Source organism: Delphinapterus leucas, chromosome 19 (assembly GCF_059928025.1).
Source record: "Delphinapterus leucas isolate spDelLeu-1000000601 "Yukka" chromosome 19, BTC_Dleu_Yukka2, whole genome shotgun sequence".
NCBI lineage: Eukaryota > Metazoa > Chordata > Mammalia > Artiodactyla > Monodontidae > Delphinapterus > Delphinapterus leucas.
This window is the reverse complement of record NC_143147.1, coordinates 47714403-47732458: the sequence shown is the minus strand read 5'-3', so window position 1 is coordinate 47732458 and position 18056 is coordinate 47714403. Positions and strand designations below refer to the sequence as shown.

General features: G+C 37.0%; 1 protein-coding gene across 1 annotated transcript in view; it reads right to left on the bottom strand.

The window, feature by feature from the left end:
- The window catches only part of SKAP1 (src kinase associated phosphoprotein 1), a 275906-nt gene that overhangs the window by 203271 nt on the left and 54579 nt on the right, over nucleotides 1-18056 (bottom strand). The window contains exon 3 of the mRNA XM_030762053.2: nucleotides 9917-9942. Within this exon, the coding sequence (XP_030617913.1) occupies nucleotides 9917-9942 (26 nt within the window). The remainder of the gene's footprint in view (nucleotides 1-9916; nucleotides 9943-18056) is intronic.

Sequence of the window (18056 nt, the reverse complement as noted above, 5' to 3'; positions counted from 1 at the left end):
TTAGGATACTGTTTACTAATTGTATAATCACGCAAAGAGTAACAGACTTCTTAAGAACCTTTAGGGATCTCATTTGCAGAGACAGCACAGTCTAAATGATAAGAAATGAAATCAAATTGATTGGATGCTTAGAGCACAATCACTACAACACCTGTGAATTCAACAACAAAAAGAGCAGCATAGTTTAATAATATTTCCAAAATGATTACATCTTTCAGTGGTGAGTTGGACAGGAAAATGCCCAGGGGAGCCAATGGAAAAGTTCATTTTTTCTCCCTCCTTTAAAAAAAAAAAAAAAAAAAAAATCATTTACGATGCAGTTTTTCATTTTGACCAGTAGGGTGGGCTGCAGTGTGTAGCATCACCCTAGTTCCTCAAAAAAGGAAAAAAAAGGTAGCCACTGTGTGAATCCCCCTGCTCCTTCCCCTCCCCTCAGCAGGAAAATGCTGAGATTTTTAACCCTTCTTAAGTTTCACATAAAGGCATAACTTCTGGACATTAACAAACTGGAGGGCTGACAGCAACAAATATAAGCCAGATAATTGTATATGTGACAACGCACACTTCATAAAGCAAATTACAGCCTGTCAGCCATCATTCCGGCTTTACAGTAACACATTCCATTTACCACTGTTATTGTTCAACTGCTACTAAAATGGAACCTGCTGAGTTAGAATATTTCCAATAGTAATATGATTTTGACAGAATTCAAAACATGTAAACCTAGGTATTTGGTAGTATGTAGATAAATACACTGTAAAATGAATGCATTTATTATATGGCAACCAGGCAATCTTAACCTGGAATTATTAGTTCATCATTCTGTTTTCCACTGTATTCTCAGTGTTTAAGTCTTACTATGAAGCTATTCAACTGAATTTTCAACATGTTTTGACTTACAGGAGAAAGCAGCTATAGTAATAATAAAAATATAATAGCTTACTAAGATCTTACTGGTTATAGGCTTTAGGTCAAGACTCTTTATGTCCTATCTCATTTAATCCTCAAAATAATCCTGTGATATATTATTAATTATATATTATTAACCCAAAGTTTCAGATAAAGAAATTGAGACACAGAGATTAAACAACTTACCCAAAGTCATACAAGTGACTCATAAGTGGCAGTGCCAGGATTTGACACCACCTTGTCTGATTGCTAAGCTCTTGTTCTAATCCACTGAGCTGTACAGTCTCCAAATCTGCATGCTTTATAAATGACAATCATTACTCAAAGGCAAAGCATACTGAATGACAGCCAATGACTTGAATTTATGGCATGTGCTATTAATTAGTATTTTTTTATTTCAGTAAGGTAATGAACTATAATCAAAAGTATAAATTATTATAAGCAGTAGGAATACTGTAGTCACATTAGGCATGGAACTAATAGAGAAAGTCAAATGTGGTCAATGATTTGGTCAAGAAGGAGCTGGTCCAATTCATAGGTTCAAATGTACTGTAGTAGCATTGTTGCAGTGATTTTTTAAAAATACCACTTTTTAGCATGAAATTCATGCTAACAAAATTTAACACAACACTTTGGGTTTAGTCAGATCAATATGTTGAATTTTTTTCCAGCACATTCTGTGTGATTTTATTGGCTCCTGGGTATTTTGATGCTGCTTCATAGAAAGTGAGCCAACATGTTCTGCACCCAAATATAGCTTTGACCTGGCCTAGTTGTAGAATGCATTTCCTTTCTGGCACCATCATGCTTAAGTCTCACAGTAGGAAAATGCTTCAAAAATATGTAATTAGCCAGGAATGTAGCAATTTTATTACTATTGGTTTATCTTTCTCTTCCACTCTTTTCCTTTCTCCCAAATAACAAATTGTAGTAGACCTTAGCACCCACTTCCTGTCCTGATGCATACTAGGATCTATCATATCCCAATCAGTTTACATTACTTCTTCTTGAGAGAAACTATAAGGCCAGTTGGATTCCAATATCTTCTGCTAAAGAAGAATGGGACGACATGATCTACAGGCTACAGGTAGATATAAGAAAAGTTTTTACAAAAGACAAAGAAGTAAAAGTAAAATGACATATAATAAAGAGTGGATTATGGGTAAGATAAGCAGGCCTGAAAATGTGAAACAGCTTTTAACATACTGAAGAAAAAGTGGGTTTTCTTTGTGAGTAATATAGACCACCAATACCACTAAAGCTGGAATGGCAAAGGGTGACAAGATTTGGCCTCCCCGTGCCCCACGCATAGGAACTCCTGTTCACGTATGAAAACAACACGTGTGTAACGACAACATCAACAACCAAAACCTCTCACCATCAACAGTTCTGTTCAATGTTGGTCCCTTTTGGAACAGAAGTTTCACATGGAAAAGTATCTCCTTATATTTAAATTTTATTTTTCCTTCTTTATTGGGGTACCACTAACAAGGAAACTGCACTAATCTTAAGGAAAGTAAGTGGTATCACTTTGTAAGTTTAGGAAAATACCTTTTAGAGATGAACTATGATCAAGCACTTTCTAAGCTGGCAAGTGTGTGTTAAGGTTGGTTCTTCCACTCTTTGCCTCACAAGAGTTAGCAGTGATTGGAAGCTTTATTATCTTTATTTTACACATCATATAAATCCCCTACATAACTTAACAGTTCCTTTACTGTTTTAGTAGGGCAGAGCCCAGTAAACAATAACTATTAAATGAGTTTCCAAGAGAAGTATGTGCTGATGGGAAGCACAGTGAAATGCTTTGTAACAGAATTGGGCTTAACCATCACCTTTTTTAGTTTCCAAATATCAAACAAATTCACTGGGTTTCAAGTCCAAGGGCTTATTCACAAAGAATTTTAAGCAGAAACACCCAAAATTTTGTATTCAAATTAACCAGACATTTCTCTCAATACTTTGTGTCCAACACATGAAAATTCATTAGAGGCACAATTCTTGAGGTAAATTAATTCTTATGCCAAGATTCTATGTTCAGGAACTGTACTCTTTACCTGATTTTTTGTATTGGTCCAGGAATAATTCTGTCTAAAAGAAACAGTTTATAAGTTTTTTTCCTCAACAAAAGTTTCCAGCCTAATCGAATAAACTTAAAGCAGTCATTAATTTATCAATTACTTTATTTTCTTTGCCATCTACATAATGACAAGGGTCAGAAGTTCTATGAACTTTTAATTAGCACATATGGAAAAAAGAAAGACTAAGATAGGGCAAAAAAGGTATTCTTTATCATTACCATGGGTATTATATGATGCTGTTATTTATTTTAAAATTCACTTATAAGTGCTAAGTTAACTCAACACACCTACTGGTTCCCAAACACAAAACAACAGAGAATGCTGCTATTTTATATCATCATCAGGATCTTCCTATAAATTCATATATAAAAATAAATAAGAAGGAAAAAGCATGAATGGGTATAAACTACCAAATTATGAATATACTGAAAAAAAGCTACCGTGTTAAATCAAGTTTTTTTGGTACGCTTCTTTTTCGTCCCGGTTTTATTGATATGTAATTAACATATTTTATTAGTTTTAGATGTACAGCATAGTGATTTAATACATGTATATATTGAGAAGAATTTTTTGGATTTTCCATATCCTTTAATGAATTGAAAATATATTAACAGAAAAGACTCCCCCCTCCAAGACTGTAAGTTTAGTCAACATCCATCACCTCACATAGCTACAATTTTTTTCTTATGATGAGAACTTTTAAGATCTACTCTCTTAGCAACTTTCAAATACACAATACAATATTGTTAACTACAGTAAGCTTTATTAAATAAAAAAGTTAAGTGTGCCCAGAGCAAAAATTTCAAACATTGTAAGAAGGCATGTAATAATGAAAGCTCATCTTCCCTCCCTTCTCTTGGTTCTTCTCTCCAGGAGCAACCATTGTTATGTTTCTTGGGTATTCTATGAATTTTCTATCTAAATGTAAGAAGTGTCTGTGAGGGCAGTATGTCTTTTTTTAAAACAAATGGTAGCATCTGTCCTGTTCTGTATCCTGCTTTTCCTCCTAATTATTTATCTTGGAGGTTGCTTCACATCAGCACAAATAGATTTATCTCTCTTTTATTTTAACTAACTTTTAGCCAAAAAAAAATAATTCATGCACATGGTGAAAATTCATATAGTACCAAAAGATATAAATAATGAAGATTCTCTCTGTACTCACACTGATACCCCCCTCAACAGGACTACCACTGTTAGATTCATGTATATCCTTCCAAAAATAGCCTACACACACAAAAAAAGCAAGCACACGTACACGCATGTGTGTGTGTGTGTGTGCGCGCGCATGCACACACACACACAGTACACTGTCCAAATTGCCCTCTTCATTTAACAATATGCCTTGGAGACAGCTCCACGACACACATATATATTCCTTTAATCTCTATGCAGCACTCCATTAAATGCATGTAACATACTTTTTTTAACTAGTCCCCTATTGCTGAACATTTAGGCTGTTTGGAGTCTTTGCTATTCCAAACAATGCTACAAATGAACATCCTTGTGTATAATATATTGTGTAGGGAATACAGAAGGCAGCAGCATCTGATTCAAATGATTTCTTCTTTTGCCTGCATGAAAGTCAGTTCTTTTTCTTATGTCTCAAGATCTTATATCCTAGGATAGGACATTTACAAAGGACATAAAAATCTTAGAAAATTTTAATGTTAAAAAGAAAAAAAGTGAGTCCTTTTATTTAAAAAAAAAACTCTCTTTGACAGTAGTTGCCAAACAGTGCATTAATTTTAAAATGCATCATTGCATTATTCCACTCTTAAAAAAACCCAACCAGTAGATGTATAGGAAGTAAAATATTTGAAAAGGTATCAAAGTCAGTAATTAATTTCAAAAACAATGTGTGTGTATATGTCCACCTTCTACAGATTAATTTGTATAAAATGTAGCAAATAAATAAAGGGGGAAAAAGGTCCAAAGGAAGTCAAGTCACAAAAGCAGCTGTCAAGATTGTTGATGCTAAAAGTTTGGGCTAAAGCCAAAGGCAGGAGCACTCGTCCTGTGTACATTTCCCCCTATTAAATCCCCAAAAGACATGGAAAACATTCTGGAAGATTTCTTTTTAAAAAGTAGTATAGGTTAGGATATTCTAGGTTCATAACCAACACTTGTGTTTATAAAATATTAGCATTCCAGGAATAGTGATAGAAAGATACTTAACAGTAAATTACAAATATTGTAAATTCAGACTTTTTCTTACATTTGCAAACACGTCATAAATTTTGGCTATGTTTCTTTGTGTAAATCCTACTTATGACTGTGCTAAAACCTTTTGGCATGAAGGCAAAGAGTATTTTCATAAATAAAACAGTAAAATCACTGTACACTCCATTAATTCAAAAACACTTCTCTTCAACTTCAAAGGGAAACCTTTCTATCCTTTTTTTAGTGCTAAGATGGTGTTCCTTTGCTGCTTTAATGGCTTGCTTCTTGTAGTTGTCATAACTACATGCTCCAAGTATGTGATAGTAAGAGACGAGAAGGTGACATCTATGCTTCGATTCAACATGCCTCAGACATTACAGAGCAATAGGCTCATAAACCTAACCTCCGAAGTGCCTACTAATAAAAAGTCTGCACACATCCTTTAAATGCAAAATCTCACAAATATATACATGGTGAGTTAAATGGCCCTACACCAGGATTAAGCTGGAATGGATGAATTTTATGGAAAGATATGTGAAATATATATTACCCAAGTTCCACACATGGATTTACTTGCATAGTCCTACTTTGAAACATAAACATAATACTTGCTACCACTTCAGGAAGTGCCTACCAAGTGGCAAGCACTCCTCATGAGTTCATCATCTCATTACAATTCATTACAACTCACAATAAGTGCAAAGTAGATATTATTAGCAAGATTTTGTAGATGAGGAGGTTATGTAACTTGTCATAGCTCACAAAGCTTGTTAGTAGAAGAGCTGGGATTCAAATTCAGGTCTGATTTCAAAGCTCATGCTCTTTCCTTCACAAAACACTAAACTTGAAAAAATCCTTTTTTTTTTTTTTTAATTGGGATACAGTTGCTTTACAATGTTGTGTTAGTTTCTGTTGTCCAGCAAAGTGAATCAGCTATATGTATACATATATCCCCTCTTTTTCGGATTTCCTTCCCATTTAGGTCACCATAGAGAAAGTAAAACTAATATTGTTGTTTAGAAATTCGACTAATATCATGTTTTCAATATCTGATTGCTGAAATGGTAAAAGTTCCATGGCAAAGATTCCAATGAATTTTCTTTGTAACTTTAAGTGAATTTAAGTAGAGAAAAAGTTCTCAAAGTAAGCAGGACTTGAATTATCAAAGGAATCTCAATCTTATTAAAAAATAAAAAGCCTTTCCCATGTTTTACAATTGTACTTGAGCCCATTAAAAGAACTCTTTCATTTACGTTCCTTCTACATTAAAGTAATAAATTATTTGGATTATATATATATTTTTTCCTGTTTCATTATTTTTAAATGAACTTCACTCAGGAAGTTGACAGTAGACCAATAAGACAATTTAGGTGAAAATGTGAGGGAAAGAATTACCAATAACACAACCATAAACAGAAACTACACCATGTCCAGGTACCGTGCTAGGGCTTAAACATATTACTACCAGTCCTCATGACAACCCTGCAATGAGACAGTAAAATACAACAATGAAGATATTGGGCTCTGGAACTATTAATGAGCATGTAGTTTCTTATTGGGGTGATGAAAACGTTCTGAAATTAGATAATGGTGATGGTTGCACAACTCAGTGATCATACTAAAAACCACTGATGTGCACTTATAAAGGGTGAATTTTTTGGCATGTGAATTATATCTCAATAAAGCTGCTATTTTTTCTAAAAAGAGTATATACTATGAAGTTAGACTGACCAAGTTAGAATCCTTGAGGGGAATGGTCTTGAGCAATTCTCTGAACTACTCTATGCCTCAGTACCCACATCTATCAAATGGGTATATTAACAGTACCTGTTTCATAGGGCTGTTCTAAAGGGTAAATAAGATAATGCATGTAAAGTACTTAGCACAGTGTCGGGCACATCCTCATTTTATAGATAAGGAAGCCAGGGTTCAGAGAAATGAAGCAACTTACTAAGTTCACATAACCTTTAGCTAAATGGTACGGGTGAGATTTGAGCCCAGGTCTGTCAGGCCTCAATGTCCATGTTCTTTCTACCATGCCATGTTTCTTCTCCAGAACAGGGACAAAACTCTCCCTAATACTATTCAATGATCACTCCTCCATCACATTAAACCTGGGACTGAATGGAATGATGGATAAGAAACGTTTTGCTGGAAATCCTTCTCTAGGTCTAGGCAGTCCCCTCTCCCAAGCATCTTTCTTTAAAGGTTACCTTTGCCGCACATTATGTCAACTCATCACTTATATAACCAGATGTTTAAATGTGTGCTAATAAAGAGATTAATAAATAAGAGATCTTTTATAATTTAGGACTATTTTCCTTCTAGGTACCAGACTCTGGTCCAAATATCCTGAAGAACACAAATGTGTATTTAGGCAAATGAACAGAGTTAATCAAATTCATCCCATCATCTTCCTGCACAAGGATCCTGCCATAGATAAAAATGCTAGGAAAGTATGGGGCCACCATTTCTGTCCTTTCTCACTTTCTTCCCAATACTACCTAGTCTTCCAGGGCTCTTAAAATCCTCCTGCCATCTCTTCTCCTTCTTACATATTCCTATTCTTTTCATAATTCTAAATTGTCCTATAGTACCTCATATAGACCTGCTACTGCTCTCACCCACCCTACATTTCAAAAGCAAACAATCTGCTAAGATCTGCTCAGTAGGGCCAGGTAAAAGATACTCCTTCCTCTTCTATCCCCAGAAAGTGTCTTAGGGGGAGGAGCAAAGCTGGGGGCAAGACGCATAAATATGGGTTTTACTATTTGATCTTTCCTTACATTTACTTCCAAATGAGCAAAGAATTTGCTACAGATATCCAATCATTGTCAAGAAGTAAATATAGTTTTCTGCTCTAAATAAACTCTTTTCAATTGTCCCCTTGGCTGCTCTACCTCTGCTCTCTTTCTAAGAGAGAAAGACTGTGTAGAAGTTGCCCTATGATGGAAGATGACTACAGTACCACTATTAGAAGAATTTGGTAAGATGTGTCCTTTGTCTTTTTAGCGCCACACAGTCCCTTGTGTTAAACTCCAAAATTATTTTCTCTTCTCAGCACATTACTATACCACATCTCTGACACTAATTCTTCATTTCTCCTTTAGGTAAGAAATTCTACCTTCACAGTTCCATTCATTTCTGCCAGTTCACATTCATGTTCTGCCCCCTGTGGATTTTGGTTAACATCTGTTAAACACTGAACTATAGGGCCATTCCTTGAATAGCATATTTCACATTTTGCAAAGCAAACTGCTACATTATTACATATAATTCTCCATTCTCAATCTATGTTTTCAGCCATAAATGCTTTAGGACAGTGAGATATATAGTAACACTATATCACATTATTTAAAATATTATAAATGCTATGACTTTAATTTACAAGAGTTTAAAAGCTTTAAAAGTTTTTTTATTCCTTAAAATTTGCTTTTTTTTTTTTTTTGGTACGCGGGCCTCTCATTGTTGTGGCCTCTCCCATTGCGGAGCACAGGCTCCGGACGCGCAGCCTCAGCGGCCATGGCTCATGGGCTCATGGGCTCATGGGCTCATGGGCTCATGGGCTCATGGGCTCAGCTGCTCCGTGGCATGTGGGATCTTCCCGGACCGGGGCACGAACCAGTGTCCCCCGCATCGGCAGGCGGACTCTCAACCACTGTGCCACCAGGGAAGCCCTAAAATTTGCTTTTAAAGAAAACCTTATATAGACTTGAAAGAATGAGCTAGGAAAATTTAAACTTTAATAAAATTCGTATCATTACTCACAGTTTGAATTTTTTAAGGTATTACTGCTCACTGAGACTGGATACACTGACAATGTTGAGAATAAAAAATGTTGGAAAAGTTTGCAATTGGTTAAAAAATGTTATAGAGCAAAATAGTTCATAAAGCTATTTTAGATTTTCAAGTTTAATCTAAAACTCTCTGTGATTTTCTGAGAAGATAAAAATCTCCCATTTATAACAAGTTGAGATAATTAATATTCAGAATGATGTTTCTGACATTCTCAACCAGTGTACTAAAAATAAAGAATGCATATACTTTAAAGACAACCCCTCAAATTGAATTCAGAAAAAATTTCAATTTTGAACCTTTAAAAAATGTGCTCTATTCCTGTCTTTTTTTTTTTTTCAATTTTGCACACAGCTGTCTGTTGTACTTTTTAGAATCATGCCAGATGCTGGGTTTATCCAGCAAAAGCAGGAAAACAATGGTTTGAAAGCAATTAGAAGCACTGAGGCTGCAGTGAGGCTCATATTAAAATGTGATAACACTGTTCTAGTGGGAATTTCAACGCTACTCCATTTCTGACATTTTTCTGTTGCCAGACAGGCGGCCTGTGTAGAAGAGCACTGTGATCGAGGAGGTAACATACTGGAATTTATTTCTGGAGCAAATGAAGGATTAGCTGAGTTGGGGCCCTCCCAAGGCTTTTATTATGGACTCGGCCACCATTTTATTTGAATGCCAGTGGATCCTGTTGGCATCTAACTAAGGTCAAGGAATAAAAGCATATTAAAGCTTTGGTCCTATACAATAATCTAGCACTAATCCATTCAGAAGGCAGAAGTATCAGGGCCTCTTCTTGCTAAAAAGCAGGGCAGGGGGGCCCAGCAGCGTGAAGGTTAATTAAACACTCCACTAACTTTCCTCAGAAATGGCTAATGCCACTCTATGGAGAAGCTTATTTAGAAGATGTAGAAGTAAACAATACCATCTACACATTTTTAGTATAAAACCATAAACGGTCAGAGAGGACTCACCTTGGGGCTGAAAATTCCAAAAGTACCTGAAATAAAAGGAAAAAGAATGGAGATGAGCCAAACTTGTATTTCTCAATCTTGGTTGGCATATGGTAGCTACAGCACCCAGTCCAAAAAGCTTCCTAAATAGTCAGTAACTAGCCAAAGCCACTACCTACTCTATGAAAAACCAAAGGGCTGTCCCTGAGATTTGAAAGACACTTAAAGGCTTGAAAGGGACATTTAACTCGCTATACTACCTTATGTAAGCTTGACTTGAGAGCTGGAAAGGTCCTAAAATGTTACCTAGCCATGGTCCAGGGTTTCTCATAAGGAGCTCTGCAGGCTTTGAGCAGGAAAACGCCTTGTTGTGACAACCTGTCCTGTGTATTACAAGACAATCAGCATCACTGGTCCTGGGCACCAAAAACCAGTAGCACCCCCAGTTGTTATGACAACTAAAACACCCCCCCAACACACCCCCAAATACCTTCTAGCCTAAATTCTTAATTTTACAGGTGAAGTGTGACAACTGATTCAAGGTTACCTAATGTTTTAGTGTCTGAGCCAAGACTGGGGCTCTCGCAGTCCACTCTGTCATTCTATATCCTCTTTTATTTTGAGAAATGATCGGCAAAACCGACAACCCTTAAAGTCTTAAACCAAATGAAATGGCAGTAGCAGCAAGGATCGTCTGTAAGTCACTTATTTGAAATCTAAACTGCTTTCCCCCGACAGAAGCGATGCTGTATACAGTGGCTACCCACAGAAGCCTATCGCACTTTGGATTCCATTTCCTCCCGCCTTCACAGGGACCTTACATGATTCTATATCGATTTTCTCTTGTATAAATTCAACCTCTTCCTCTCAGTGTGGCCCTATCCATAAGCATTTATGATCATAGAAAAATAAAGCAAAACTTCCCTCACCCCCTTCATATCCCTCCATCTGCTATCCTTTTCCCTTCACATCACAGTGAAATTTTCAAAAGTGTTGTCATAGTTTCTCCTTATTTCCTCACCTCCCACTCACTCCTCATCAGACTCCAATCTTGCTTACAGTCACCACACATGAATTCTTGCTATGAACATAGTGACCTCTATACCTCTAAATAGAAAGAAAATTTTTCTCTCCTCATCTTGACTTCCCAGGAGTGTACATGTGTAAAAAAGCATTTTTTCCTAAGGAGAGAGTCCACAGCTTTTATCAAATTCTTAAAAAGATTCATAATCCAAGAAAAGATTAGGAAAACGGTAATACATTGGTGATAATGGTGTGTCTTCCAGTACATACATGACTGAAATAAGGTGTGGCTACTTTAGGGAGGAACACCAGCCCAGTGAGCACCTAGGTTATTTCTTTATAAGATAAAAATTCAGAAAATGGAGAGGAAGGAGATATGCGGGGAGTGTGTTGCCATAATCCAGAGGTGAATTTGTGGGAAATAAGCAGAGTTGAGGAAGAGAAGGTGAAGAAACCTTGCGATTGACTTTTCTTGTTCCTGTTCTTTCTCAGAACAGTTCTGGGCTAGCAATCAGGTAAAGGAATGTAAGATGCTTGGGTTAGAGGGCAGGGAAAGTTCAGAACAGCTTTGACATCTTCAGTGGAAAAGGGGAGAGGGGATAAGAAAAAGATGGGTGGGAAATCTAAAGTTGCAACATCTGGAGGAAAGGGCATCCATGTTGAGTTAAGGGCATATGTAAGTTGAAACTGTCTGTAACTTAAATAATTTGTTTATATTAGTATGATGGGTTAATCTCCACCTAGCAGACAGTGCAGCTTCCCACTGAACCTGGCCACTGTGAAAAGTTTTCCATAAAACTCTTCTCTGTAAAACACAGCTAATCAAGCAAATTATCAGAGGTGAGCAATTTTCCATCTTCTGTTCCTATTTTTCCATCTTCTTTCAAGGCATTGCCTTGGCCCCTGATTCCAATCATTACCCAAACTCTAATTCAATATAAACAGAAATTAGGGTGTTAGCGTGTGCAAATTGTGCGTGTGCACTCCTCTTTCCAAAATGTTAATGATGGCAACAGAAAGAACTTTGCTAACAAATGTTGTTTTCATTTATTGACCCAGAAAAAATCTTAGCCATGCCCTGGCAGTTAAAGGGCCAACTCATGGCAAATTGTTAAATAGATAAAATGTTACTAATGATCTCCGTCTCTTCTTTTATCTGCTCCCCCCATAATCCCCACTCCAACTCACACACATATTTTCAGTTCCCTTCTCTACCTACTGTGAAGTGTCCTGGTTTCCTGGTTTCTCTTGTTAGTTAAGAAGATGTTATATGTTCACACATACTAAGTATTGCTTCTCCCAATAGTAGTTATATCTTAAGAAGGCTGATTATGGAGAAAGAATTAAATTTAACAGATAAATTAAATTTAATCCAATGAAGTGCCAGGTCTATCTAGTTGACGTTAAATAGCAGAATCTGCTTTATTCTTGATGATACTGTAATTAAATATTTCTGTCTATAAAAATCATATGTAGAACTTGGTGTGGAATGACATAAAGTGGAATGTTAGTTCCCTTCTTCCTCAAGAGGTATAAAACTATCCTGATAACCTACCTCTTTTCCCTCTCTTCTTATTTTAACTATTAATTATGTAACAACCCTAAAGAAAGTCTGTTCGTGCGGGTGTGTGCGCGCACACACACACACACTCACACACACACACACACACACACACACACACACCCCTATCCCACAGCTCACAGAGGATACTTCTAAAAAGCGAGGCCAAAAGGTGAGCAATCTCATCCCTCACTGGAGAGTGCCATGTATTATTCTCTGCTGGACACATTTGAGGTCTTGATCTTGTCTTGTTAAATATATCCTATGGATGGCCTTCATCACATTCTCTGGAAAGATGATTCCACACTAGAGAATTCTACACTCTTTAGGAGGCATTAGTCAAATCCTGCCAACATCTTCTAATTCTCATCCTTCACTCGGAAAACAATTATGCCTTAACCAGAGACTCCAACAAGTCTGAAAGTAGAAATTTTAAACCAAAATACAAAGACCACAATAGAAGTATATAGAAGAAAAAGCATGCAAACACACACAGAGTTGTGTTTATCCTAAAAGCCTCTAAGAATTTCCTATCAGGGCTGAGCAGATAGATGAACAAACACTTCTTTAATCTTCTCTTTGAAGCTTCAGCTTCAATATGAAAGGGAAGCTATCACTCCTCTGCAATATCCATACTCAGCGTCACCAGGTCCATGCAAATGATATTTGGAACTTGAAAAAGATGAGTACAGAATGAGCAGAGAGAAAATGCTGCAACCATATTGATGACGATGATCTTCACATTCAGTCAAAATAAATCCATCTTAACTTGTTCCTCCAAAAATGAAAATGGAAGAACAAGATTTCACAGCATTTAGTCTACGGCACAGAATAAAGTCTTGAAAATTTAGGGTTACATTACATGCAAAACAAAATTTGCTATTTGTGGTTTTTTTAATTAAAGAGGTTTTAATTGAACTTTAGTTTAAGGAAAAGTGCAGCAAATATAAAATGAACCCACAATATTGAGGGAGTCTTGATGAACAGCTGCAGCTGTAGTAGCAGTAGTAATAGTATGATAATAATAATGCTAAGATTTTTTAAACGTATTGTTGGGCACTGTTTTAAGCACTTCTCTTATATTAACTCACTTCCTCCACACTCTAACCCTGTTATTATGACCATTTTATAAATGAGGAAACCAAGGCCTCAACAGGTGAGATAACTTGCCCATGGTTTCAAAGCTAGTAATCAAGGCAGACGAGTTTCGAATCCTAGCGACTAGTTGCAGAACAGGAACTCTAATAAGAAATTAAGTTTTGGGACTTCCCTGGCGGTCCAGTGGTTAAGACTCCGCGCTTCCACTGCAGGGGGGTGCGGGTTCATCCCTGGTCGGGGAACTAAGATCCCACGTGCCACGCGGCACAGCCAAAAAAAAAAAAAAATTTTTTTTAAAAAGAGGAAAGTTTTGAAAATACAATCTAACTTAAAAACACTCAGCAAAATAAATTCTTTCTCTAAAGACATTTTATTATTGTAACAGAATTCAGTCACTCAGTCAACAAATATTTATTTAATGTCTTCTATATGCTTTGCTCTGGTGCCACGGATGAAATGGTGACTGAAATAGATATGGTCCATCTAAGATTATACTTCAGTATCTTTTAAATTGCAATCATACTGTTCTAGTTTGCCACCCAAGATTCACAGAATACTAGATTTCTCCTAAAAATGAGGCTATTGACTTTTTTTTTTTTGCGGTACGTGGGCCTCTCACTGTTGTGGCCTCTCCCATTGCGGAGCAAGAGGCTCCGGACGCGCAGGCTCAGCGGCCATGGCTCACGGACCCAGCCGCTCCGCGGCATGTGGGATCTTCCCGGACCGGGGCACGAACCCGCGTCCCCCGCATCGGCAGGCGGACTCTCAACCACTGCGCCACCAGGGAAGCCGAGGCTATTGACTTTTAATCATTAGTTTGGGGTTTCAGGGTGGGTGTCAAATTCTTGACCATGGAGCTAACCAATAAACATGGTTATTGAGATTAAAATACTCAGAGCTTTGCCCACTCAGCTAGCTAATTAGATAAATCCTGGCGAAGTAGGTAAGACAACTGTAACTATCCTCGTGTTACTGGAAATATCTAAGAAGGAAAAATAATTCCATTTCCGAATTATAGTAAAACAATTTATTCAGCAAGTAAGATACGCTAGGTATTATGCTAAGTATACGTTTTACATGTATTATTTTATTTAATCTTCATCATAATCCTATGAGGTCAGTACTATTATTATCCCCATTTTACAGATGAGGAAACTAAGACTCAGGAATGTCAAACAAATTGACCAGGATCATGTAGCTATTAAGTGGCAGAACCAAGATCTGTATCCAGGACTGCTTGGTTCCAGAGCCCAAGCTCTTAAATTTCATATTAACTGCATTTCTATTGGCTGTAATATAGAAAACAAATCTAGTATTAAGAGAAGGTATAATTGTTGTGTCAGACAGCCTAGTACCAAGGAGTAATCAGTTCAGAGGCCTTTAATTTGGAGTCAACTATGGACTCAACTATTTGAGCTTGAGGAGATTCATGAACTCCTTAAAATTATGGGTGAAAAGTAATATGTGTTTTCTTTTCTCTTGAAAAAGAGTCCATAAACTTCATCAGATTTCCAAAAATGTGACTAACTCTGCCTCCAAAATGATAAGACCCCCTGGGTTAGATGCATAGGATTATAATGGCATTATAAACCGAGCTATGCAGAAAGGCCAACATCTGTAATGTTATGAATCTAGAACATCTAGATGAAAATTTTTTGCAACTAAAGCATTAAAAGTGTTATTTTACCTGTGACTTACAGAAATTTAAAACCTATCATACATTCTCTGTCTTGGTAAACCACCTGTTTAAAAAAAAATCAAATCTCTTCTTGATGACTTACAGATATCCACATTTGAACTTCAGTTTTTTGCACAAAAACAGTGGTGTCTTCTAAATGGACAGGCTATCTGCAATACTCAGTGTCCAGAGACCTCTATTTCCCTCTTGACCATCTCTGTTCTCTGGTAATGGCTGTCTCCAAATAGACTGCAAAGACTAACACTGAAGTGTTATCCTGGCATTAGAAATGGAATTTTAGAATTCAAATGGACACCTGGGCTTTAACGGCAAGTTAATAAGGCTAGGAAGACCCCTTGTAATTGACCTTGAGCAGTGAGCCACATGGTAAAGACTGATTTACGCCCAAGGAAATGACTTTTCTGAACAACACTAATAGCCTGTGCACTGGATATTTCCTATAACCTCTTCTCTTACTTGGGAAGATTCACTTGATTTCTAATTCTCTTTCTTCTACTAGTATTCCATCTCCTACCTTGCAGAAGGAGTGGGCAAGGGGCACAGGGTAATAGGGCATGACACCCAAGAACAGAAATGGGAAAAGGGCACCATCTGGTGGAAGTCTCTGGTGGAGGCATCAGAGGACTGGGACCCAGGGGTGGGATACCAGCCTTAGAAACAGTTGGGCAAGAATGGGAAGGTCCCTGGGAGTGGTGTCGCCTGTAGTCCCTGTTCCTTCAATTCATCAGAAGTACAAAACCTAGTGTCTGCCTACAGGAAGCTTATAATCTAGTCCAAAATATGAGATACTTACAACTTACATATGAAGAGATGTCAATCTAAGACAGGAAATAAATACTATGGTAACAACAGACAATAAGCACATAACTCAAGTAATAGAAGGACCTGTCATAAGAAAGTCCTAGGTTCTAAGTTAGTAAATAACAAATACTGTGGTACAACAGACAATAAGCACATAACTCAAGTAATAGAAGGACCTGTCATAAGAAAGTCCTGGGTTCTTTGCGGGGAGCTAATATTTCTGTGATCTTGAGTCTATATCCACAAATTTTAGAAACCCCAGAAGACAGCATCACAAAGTTCTCTTACAAGACACAATGGTCTCAATTAAACTTTTATTTAAAAATAAACAAGTAGTCATGTACCAAAATGTTCATTGCAGCTCTATTTACAATAGCCCAGAGATGGAAACAACCTAAGTGTCCACCATCGGATGAATGGATAAAGAAGATGTGGCACATATATACAATGGAATATTACTCAGCCATAAAAAGAAACGAAATTGAGCTATTTGTAATGAGGTGGATGGACCTAGAGTCTGTCATACAGAGTGAAGTAAGTCAGAAAGAGAAAGACAAATACCATATGCTAACACATATATATGGAATTTAAGAAAAAAAATGTCATGAAGAACCTAGGGGTAAGACAGGAATAAAGACACAGAGCTACTAGAGAATGGACTTGAGGATATGGTGAGGGGGAAGGGTAAGCTGTGACAAAGCGAGAGAGTGGCATGGACATACATACACTACCAAACGTAAAATAGATAGTGGGAAGCAGCTGCATAGCACAGGGAGATCAGCTCGGTGCTTTGTGACCACCTAGAGGGGTGGGATAGGGAGGGTGGGAGGGAGAGAGACGCAAGAGGGAAGAGATATGGGAACATATGTATATATATAACTGATTCACTTCGTTATAAAGCAGAAACTAACACACCATTGTAAAGCAATTATACTCCAATAAAGATGTAAAAAAAAAAGTAATCCCCATTTCCTAGTATATAGAGAAAATAAAGTAATTTAATAAACATTGGCATTGTATGGTGAATAAAAAAACAAGCAACATTATCTGATTTGACAGTATTACCCATGACTAAAACAAATTTTTTTAGCAGTCCATTCCCAGACAATAAAAAAGAAATAATGTAAAGTAAATTAATTCAATAAAACCCTATTCACCACTAGAGTCTTCTATAACACTATCACTACATGAAATCCCTGCTATGTCAATCCAACATCCACTCTGGATATTAAAAGTAAGAAATCTAGGAGCTAAATGATTATGCCCTTTCACTGAAACACTGAAACCTACATTCTAATATTTCTTCCCCTGTGTTCTAGCGTTAACATTGCAAATTGTGGTTGTTATGACCATGCAATCCCCATACACCCTACATGTAATAGACAACCAAGTATAACTTAATGAACTATTAAAGAAAAATGCTAGCCAGCTATGTTGTGGCAAAATAAAAGACCCTAAATGTCAGGTCAGAGTTGACGTTTCTTTCTCTTTGTGCAAATAAAAGGGAGCAACTGAGGGGCGAGTTGGTTTGCTTGTTTTTAGGGTATAATGTCCACGGTGATCAGATCCAGCAGAAGTGTGCAGCCTGGATGGGAGACAGCAAAGGAGGGAAGCAGTTTAGGAAGCTGGTGGAGAGCAAAAGAAGGGACAAGAGATTTGATAACAGATGTGGAGGCAGGTTGGGAATGGAGAGTCAGGAGGAAAGTCAGAGATGTCTTTTGGTTCCAAACGTGTGTATTGAGAGAAAACAAGGTAGAACTCACATACAAAGAAATCTAGCTGATTATCATATTTTAATCTGGACTATCTTTAGCTCTTGCCCTGCCATTTTTGTCACGGTTGATACTTAGAACTAATTTGTTTTTTCGTTTGTTCGTTTTATTAATTTTTATTGGAGTATGGTTGCTTTACAATGTCGTGTTAGCCTCCACTGCACAACAAAATGAATCAGCCACACACACACAGGTATCCCCTCCCTT